Here is an 8,927-nt window from a genome sequence, read left to right as displayed (position 1 = left end):
TGGGTGGGGGGGGAGAGAGTGCTTCACTCACAGTGAGGGAAGGAATGGAGTTTTGGGGGGTACTGAGGAATGTGGGGGGCAGAGACCTTTGGATCTCTTTTGGAAGCTGGGCTATGCGTCGGAGGGGTGAGTTCATGGGGAGCTGGGGGAGAGAAAGGGAGAGAGGAAGGGTAGGTGAACACAGACCTAAAATTCCATGTCCACAACTCGAGAGGAGGGGTGGGGTGGGGAGAGATGGGGGAGACGGAGGGAAGGGACCACACGGGCGACGAATGTCAAGAAAAATTTTTTTTAAGTAAAATATAATTAGAAAGAAAAACAGAGTCCGGTGCTCCCCCTCCCCCTCCCCCCTGGGACCTTTGTCCGTCTGTCACCGTGGCTGGAAATGTGGAAGAGATCACACGGGGTTGGGCCAATGCCCGTGGGTCACCCACGGCCATCTGTGTCTCAAGATCCTCCCACACACACACACACACAAGATCACAACCCCTGGAGCTCGAATTCTGGTCCCTGTGAAGCCACCGTCCAGCGTTCTGTGGATGTGCCGAACTTCCAACACATGTCCTTTGACTCCATCACCAGCACTATGGAAGGAGAGCGGCGATGGAAAGAGTTCGAATGGCTGGTGGCCACGCCCCACCACCCCTGACCCCTGCCAGCCATCCACCTCCCAGACTGAGCCGCAGAGGGGTGACGGGAGACCCCGAAGGGCTCACCTCCCCAAATCCCATCAGAACCAAAGGCTAGTTACGAAACATTTCTTCTTTTATTTTCTTTTTAAAAATCTATATTTTTGTTCTGGTCCTGGGGTTGTCCCTGAGCTTCTTGGGTTTTTTTTTTTTTTTTGCTCAAGACTGGCGCTCTACCATGTGAGCCACACCTCCAGTCTCTGGCTTTTTGGTGGTTAATTGGAGATTACAGTCTCTCTGGAATGGCTTTGTGCCTGGGTCCTCAGAGCTCAGCCTCCTGAGTAGCTAGGACGGTAGGTGTGAGCCACCGGCGTCGGCCAACGGCACCCCTTCTTCTTTTGAGCATTAAACTTTGGTTGCACTCTGTCATGAAAAACAATGATTATAGCTGGGTTCCAGGGGCTCACGCCCGTCATCCTAGCTACTCAGGAGGCTGAGATGTGAGGATCGCGGTTCAAAGCCAGCCCAGGCAGGAAAGTCCGTGAGAATCCTCAGAGCCCTTTTCTAATCACACAAAGCAGCGTAGCCAGCCTCGGGGTACGGGTCTGGAAAAAGCCAGCTGGACCGTAGAAGGTGGGGAGCTGCCTAAATGTATTTCAGCTGGGGCAGGCCTGGCTGGGACAGGGACAGAAGCAGGGGGGAATATGGACCCTGGGTCGTAGTGGCTCCATCTTGTCCTCACTACCATCTTGGCTTCGTATCGGGTGACGGGGGCCACTTGCTTTGCTTCTGTAAACACTTGCGCTAAGATTCCTTCCCTTGTACCGATCCTGTAGGCTTTGCCTTTATAAGCTTTGTTACTAGCTGCATTCAGGGCTCTGATTTTTTTTGGGGGGGGGACAGGGAGGACATGAATCTTCCCTCAGTCACCGGCTTTGTAATCAAACCCCCCCACCCCACAACTCAACCTCTCATAAAATGATGCTCCTTCTCTCCCTCCCGCCGATCAAATTCCTGTATAATACCCAGAAGGTCTGAGGCCAAAAGCACTCTCTCTCTCTCTGCTTCTCTCTGGGGGCTAGCAAACTTAACCCACAGCAGTGTTTTCTGCCAGTCCAACCATCCAGTCCCGTTAGGGGGAGGGGGAGGGTGGGAATGAACGGGGTGGGAGGGACTGTGTGGGCCTGGGGTCCAATGCCCATGCCCTGGGGAGGGGGTCACCCTCCCCCAGGAAAGCCAATCAGCTGGGTGGTTGGACAGTGGACACATGCGTCACCTCTGTCACTAGCTGTGAGTACCCCAACCCTTCCTCGTGGGGGTCCTGAGATACTCTGGGAACCCCCGTGACAAGCATCCCTGGCCGGGTGCCGGTGGCTCACGCCTGTTCATCCTAGCCGCCCAGGAGGCTGGGATCTGAGGATCATGGTTCGAAGCCAGCCTGGGCGGGAAAGTCCGTGAGACTCTTTTCTCCAATCAAGCATCATAAGTCAACATGGAGCCGTGGCTCAAAATGGTAAAGCAAAAGCAGCTCGGGGACAGCGCCCAGGCCCTGAGTTCAGGCCCTAGGACCAGCACGTGTGCACGCACACACACACACACACACACTAAAAACGGGCAGCCCTTATCCAGAGTCACTGGTTTGTTGAGATAGTGCTCGGGGAGCATTTTGTTCCAGAGAACAAAGGAAGGATCTTATAAGACCTAGCTGTTATAAGAACTCCAAGAACCACTGGAATCACACAAAAATAAAGAGCTGTTGACCCAACAAGGCAAAGACAGGTTCCACCATCAGCCCGAACTCCAGCCGGCGAGCACACAGGGTGGGCAGGCCGCTCCCCTATTTATACCTAACACCTCAGGACCCGCCCCTCTGCCCTGATTGGCTGAGCTCAGGTTCTCGACCTGCTTGTGATTGGCTAGTTTGAATAAGGTGAGATGTATTTACACAGGGTGACCATTAAAACACTTTGAAATAAGATGAACAGTACACGAACCATACCACCCTCTCTGCCATTTCCAGAACAATCTGAGGGGTGTCTTAATTCCATCTTTGGGGGAAAAAAACAGCTTAAGACAAAACCTCACACTTCAAAAACCCTCCCTTTTAGCCTAAAACCGTACCTCTGTGTGCGTGTGCATGCATGTGCGTGTGTGCACATGCATGTGTGTGCATGTGTGTGCGTGCGTGTGCACGTGTTTGTGTGTGCATACGTGTGTGCATGTGTGCGCGTGCATGTGTGTGCATGTGTGCATGTGCATGCGTGTGTGCGCATGTGCGTGTGTGTCTGCATGCATGGTGTGTGCATGCATGCATGTGTGTGCATGTGTGTGCACGTGTTTGTGTGTGTGCATGTGTGTACATGTACATGTGTGTGCATGTGTGTGCACATGTTTGTGCGCATGTGCGTGTGTGCGCGTGTGCGTGTCCGCATGCATGCGTGCATGTGTGCGCATGTGTGTGCACATGTTTGTGTGTGTGCGTGTGTGCATATGCATGTGCGCGTGCATGTGCGTGTATGTGCGTGCGTGCATGTGCACGTGTTTGTGCGTGTGTGCGTGCACACATGTGTGCATGTGTGTGTGTGTGTGCACGCCCCATTCCTCTTTTCCTTAGCAGAATAATCCAGGAGAGCCAAGGTCCAACGCAGTCACTTTCCCGCCCACCACTTCCTTAGGAAAGACAGATTTTCCTCACACAAAGGAAGCGAGCCTTGAGCCGGTCGGCTGATGGTTCCCTTGTCTGGTGTGGTAGCCTCCCTCCATAGCTGAACCCCCTGCCACGTGTGTGGGTGTTGGGGGGTCACACTGCCCCGCCCAGCTCTCGCTTGCTTGCGCCTCACCATGTGAGATCGCTTTGTATAACCAGCACCTTGAGGGATGGACAGATCCCTGGGACGGAAGATGGACCTCGTTTACTCTCAGCCTGGATCCGCCCTGGGTGGCTGCACCCTGGGGGGGGTTACCCTGGGGCTCCCTCTCCAAAGCCCCATCTGCTTCCTGAGACACCCCTAGATTCCCCTACCCTCCCTGCTTCGCCGGTGCTTCGCCAGAAGCTCAGCAGGCTTTGTACCCCAAAACTGTACACTTAGCAGCCTGGCTGACAGACGTGGGCAGTCGATCTCCCTCTCTTGGGAAAATGGACACCGTTTTTGGAACAGAGACGGACTTCAAACATAGTTCCGATGCCCGAGGCCCACCGAGGTATGCTATTAGGAAGCGGAGCGTCCATGAACACCGCCGCCTCCCCCCCAACCCCCAATCCCTGCAGGAAACAACTTGGCCAACTTCTCAAGGGGTTTTTATTTTTATTGGCACCAGCTGTTTGCACCTGCTGGGAACAACTCGGAGGCAAAGGCTTCCTGGGCTCTTAGGAGATCTGGGGCAGGAAGCCAAACGGGTATTAACCCAGCGTGAGAATGGCCAAGGCAAAGCCCCCCACCCCCACCCCAGAGCCTGACAGACATCGCATGCCATTAGGTGGTGACGTGATCCAGAGTTTTGTGTCCCCCGGGGAGTTTGTGGGACACCCCCTCCTCCCCCCCCCCGAAAACCAGGCCTCTTGCCTGCAGCTGTGTTGGTCATGGGTACAAGGAAGGGGGGAGGGGGAGCTAAGGCCTCCTGGGGTAACTTCTGCCAGCCTGGGCAGAAAGACCAACGGGGAGATCAGAGAGACTCTGATCTCCAGGAAACCAGCAAAAAGCAAAAGCCAGAAGTGGAGCTGTGGCTCACGTGGTAGAGCGCCAGCTACCAGCTTTGCGTGAAAAAGCTCAGGGACAGCACCCAGGCCCTGCGTTTAATCCCTGGCACCAATAAAGGAAAATAAACTACGAGAGACAGAGTCGTTGTTGCTACCTGGTTGGCCAACGCGGTGGGGAACTGCTTGCTGGCAATATGGCCACACAGATCCACACACATTCCTGTGTGTGTGTGTGTGTGTGTGTGAGTGCACCAGTCCTAAGGCTTGAACTCAAGGCCTGGGCGCTGTCCCTGAACTTTTGTGCTCCAGGCTGGCACTCTACCCCTTGAGCCACAGCTCCACTTCCGGTTTCCTTGGTGGTTCCTTGGAGATCAGAGTCTCATGGACTTTCCTGCCTGGGCTGGCTTTGAACCGCGATCCTCCGATCTCAGCCCCCTGAGGGATGATTGCTGCTCCGGATAGAAGCATCTGGAAGCCCCCCATGGCCCACCAGTGCTGGGGGGGGGCCAGACAGGGCATCTGGATCCAGGCCAGTCTGTGTATGATGGACAGACAGAGGAGACACCAGACAACGCAGAGTGACCACACCCGCCGAGCACTTCCTCCAAGGCCTGGTCGTGTCTGTCTCTCCACCAAGTGTCACCCAGTCCTCCTCCCCCTCTCCCCCATGTCTTCCCCCATCCAGAGAGCTGTGATCTCCCCTCCCTGCCGAATTCCCACTGTGTCCCCCCTCCCCCCGCCCTCACTGGGCCCTCAGAAAATCTCTAACGGCACCAAGGATCCCATAAAGTCTACGACCCAATCCGTGGGATCACAGTCCTTGCCGATCCACCCCCCCCCACCCATAAAGCCAGGAAGGGAGACACATGTATATGTGTCTCATGTGTAAATGCCCAGGGGGAAAAAAATCCAGAACTGTGGCTCTGGAGGGAGAATCTGCCTGGTTGGGTGTAGAAGTCCAAAGCGAGGGGTCACTCTGGGAACCCCAGGATGGAGGCCGCCCCGAACCCCCGGTTCCCAGAGGAAGGCTGTGCTGAGGGAATTGCTCTCACCCCGTCTTTGGACGGTCCAGTTTCTAACTGATCAGTGCGTGGATGCCGCCATTATCATGAACTCTACACCTGTCTCCCCAGAGCCAGAAATGGGGCAGGCGGGGGGGGGGTCATCTCAGACTTGAGAAAATAAAGGGGGGTCCACTGGGGGCCCATCCAGAATCACAGCAAGGGAGAAGATCTCCGACTGGCCCTCCTCTCCCACCGCCCCCCTCCGCCCCATCTCATGGACACAGATGTCAGGGTGCTCAAATGACGCTTGTGTCTGAAATTGGGGGCCCCCCCCGGGCATTGTTTCTCACTGGACAAAGTCTGATTTTTTCCCCCCTTTGAAGTCTGCACAGTCATTGGGGGGAATGTGAGAATTTTCTAGGCTAGATAAGACCTTCAGGGCTCAAGTATCAAGAGGCTCTTGGTGGGGGTGGCTGGGCCGGGAAAAAGAGGAAGCAAATGTTATGGTTTATTACTCTTCCCCCCTCCTCCAGGAAGCAGTAACTCTGTCTCACGAGCTGAACTACAAAAGAAGAGACCCACGGGGCGCCGGTGGCTCACCCCTGCCATCCGGGAGGCTGAGACCTGAGGATGGAGGTTCGAAGCCAGCCTGGGCAGGAAAGTCCGAGAGACTCTGATCTCTAAGGAACCAACCACCAGAAAACCGGAAGTGGTGCTGTGGCTCAAGGGGTAGAGTGTCCAACTGGGGGGAGGGAGGAGCTCAGGGGCAGCGCCCAGGCCCTGAGTTCAAGCCCCGTGACCGACCGTAAACACCCCCCAAATGAATAGAAGTAGTGGCTGATAAGTGTGAGATCCCTGTCGTCTAAGACAACCTGAGACCAGAGAGCTGAGAGCTGAGGTTTGGGACCAGCAGAGTGCACGGACATACTAGTCCCTCACTTTTTCAGCTCCAACGCACTGCACGCCGCACATCCTGTTCCCGGTGCTTCTTTTCTATGTGCGTCTTCGCTACCCAACCCCGCCTTGGACACGAAGAACTAGGGGTGGAGGGGAGCAGGGGAAAGGGGGGGACCGGGTGCCGATTCCGTACCGATTTTGGTGAGCCACTTGGCCACGGCACCGTAGATCTCGTCCAGGATGAGGATGACCACGAGGTTGATGATGACGGCCGTGGCGGTCACCGTGACCCGCACATTGGAGCGCGTGGCCTTGTTGAGGGACAGAGCGGCCGCCATGGTGATGCGGTACACGATGACCCCGAAGACGATGGAGAACGTCAGGGCGATCTGGCCGGGAAGACGGGAGAGGCCGTGACCGAGTGCGCCATTATTGAGCACCTACGGTGTCCCACTGGGCCCACCTGGAGCGCCTGTCTGTCATTGAGCAGTTATGGAGCACCAATTGGTCAGCAAAAAGCTACACCGGAGGCGTGGCTCATGCAGTAATGTACCTCGCCAAGCAAATAAGCTGAGCAACCCCAGGGTACCAATAAAAACCACCACCGCCACAACCAAATCCTTTTCATGGCAAACCTGATCCTGTCTGAAGCACTCTGAGGTAATTACCAGCTCTTGGGAAACTGATCATCCTCAAGAAATCTCATACAGATGGGTAAGTTAATGCCTTTAGTTTGGCTCTCTTGTTGGTCACTAACACAGCTGAGTGTTACACACACACACACACACACATTCTAAAACCGGGTGCCGGTGGCTCACACCTGTCATCCCAGCTACTCAGGAGGCTGAGATCTGAGGGTCACGGTTCAAAGCCAGCCCTGGGCAGGAAAGTCTGAGAGTCTTATCCCCAATTAATCACCAAAAACTGCAAGTGGAGCTGTGGTTCAAGGGGTAGAGCACCAGCCTTGAATGGAAAAAAGCTCAGGGGCAGCGCCCAGGCCCTAAATTCAAACCCCCGGACCGGTGCCCAAAAAACATAAATAAGTTCTCCCAAACACAGAGATAAATATAGCCATGACTAAAGAACCAGGCTTAGAAAGCTGAGCACACACCTGTAATCCTAGCTACTCAGGAGGCAGACATTGGGAGAATCACGGTTTGAGGCCAGTTGGAGCCAAAAAGCTCATGAGCCCCTCCGCCGCCCCCATTCACAACCAGTAAACGCAAAATCAAACCAGATTCAAAGGCCCCATGCCTCTCTCCTGTGGCTTCCTGTCCTACGTCACAAACCACCAGGAAGAAGCCACTCCTGACTTCCTTCAATCCCAGCAGACTGGCCCAACTCTGCAGCCATTTTTCCTAGAGTTTGAACTCAGTGCCTGGGCACTGTCCCTCAGCTCTTCAGCTCAAGGCGGGCGCTCTACCCCTTGAGCCACAGCACGACTTCTGGTTTTCTGGTGGTTCATGGGAGATAAAGAGTCTCACAGACTTTCCTGCCCAGGCTGACTTTGAACCGTGATCCTCAGATCTCAGCCTCCTGAGTAGCTGGGATGACAGGCGGGAGCCGCCGGCCCCCACCTCCTCCCTCTCTTGAGTTCTAGGCCTGGCAGTAGGAAAGGTTCTCTCTCACAACCTCTCCCTGGTCTACTAGCATCCGGTGTGTGGGATCACGGGCCTTCACCCTGGCCCAGATCTTCCTGCGTGGTACGCGCTGTTACCCTCCCAAAATAGGCAGAGTAACACGGGACAAAGCCCCACGCCCACGGCCCCTGGGCAGGGAGTTACCATGAACAGGATGGACGCGAAGTTCATCAAGTAGCCAGGGAACCGGTCTTTCCAAGTCAGTTTGTCTTCATCCTGGTGGGAGAGACGAGAGGAGGAGCAAGATCAGAAATAGGCGTTAGTGAATTTGCTCGCCACGATGCATAAATCTGCATGTCGTTAGCATCGGTCACTCTCTACGGGTTCTAATACCCAGCATGCACTTGACTTATTTTCGCTTATTGATTGATTGATGGAGTCATTTGTGGGGCTTGAACTCGGGGCCTGGGCGCTGGCCTTCAGCTCTTCAGCTCCAGGCGGGCGCTCTACCCCTTGAGCCACAGCGCCACTTCCGGTGTTCTGGTGGTTCATGGGAGATCAGAGTCTCATGGACTTTCCTGCCCGGGCTGGCTTTGAACTGCGATCCTCAGATCTCAGCCTCCTGAGTAGCTGGGGTGACAGGCGGGAGCCACCAGTACCCAGCCCGTGTCCCATTCTTTAAAACACACACACACACACACACACACAGGTGCAACATGTCCCGCCCGGCGGGGGTGCCACGCCACACTCCCTTCGGCCACCGGGGCACTTCCTGCCTTTTGTTCTTCCTTTTCTCAGACGATGATGACTTTGATGAGCGCAGGTTCCTTCGCTGAACCAGGAGGAGTGTTGTTCTGTTTATTTTCCGTGTGAAATTCGCATCCACGCGTAGGCTATGGGCATCTGGGTCTCTCAGACCCTCCTCCCGATGACTGCTTGTCCTGATCTGTTTTCAGCTCTGAACTCCGTCTGCCCCCGCCGCGCTCCTGGCCCACCAAGAGGGACGTCTGGTCCTCTGGTAGAACCACGAGGTTTTGCCAGGGTATTTTTGCCTCCCTCCCTCCCTCCCTCCCTCCCTTCCTTCCTTCCTTCCTTCCTTCCTTCCTTCCTTCCTTCCTTC

At 55.3% G+C, this 8,927-nt stretch overlaps 1 protein-coding gene across 1 annotated transcript in view; it reads right to left on the bottom strand.

The window, feature by feature from the left end:
- The window catches only part of Ano2 (anoctamin 2, calcium activated chloride channel), a 175,206-nt gene that overhangs the window by 29,468 nt on the left and 136,811 nt on the right, over nucleotides 1-8,927 (bottom strand). Inside the window, exons 15-16 of the mRNA XM_013023597.1 lie at nucleotides 8,012-8,083; nucleotides 6,421-6,616 (exon numbers count right to left, since the gene is read on the bottom strand). Coding sequence (XP_012879051.1) covers nucleotides 6,421-6,616; nucleotides 8,012-8,083 — 268 coding nt within the window. The remainder of the gene's footprint in view (nucleotides 1-6,420; nucleotides 6,617-8,011; nucleotides 8,084-8,927) is intronic.

Source organism: Dipodomys ordii, unplaced genomic scaffold (genome assembly GCF_000151885.1).
Source record: "Dipodomys ordii isolate 6190 unplaced genomic scaffold, Dord_2.0 Scaffold69, whole genome shotgun sequence".
NCBI lineage: Eukaryota > Metazoa > Chordata > Mammalia > Rodentia > Heteromyidae > Dipodomys > Dipodomys ordii.
Note: the sequence above shows the minus strand (reverse complement) of the source record. Positions and strands in the feature narration are given on the sequence as shown.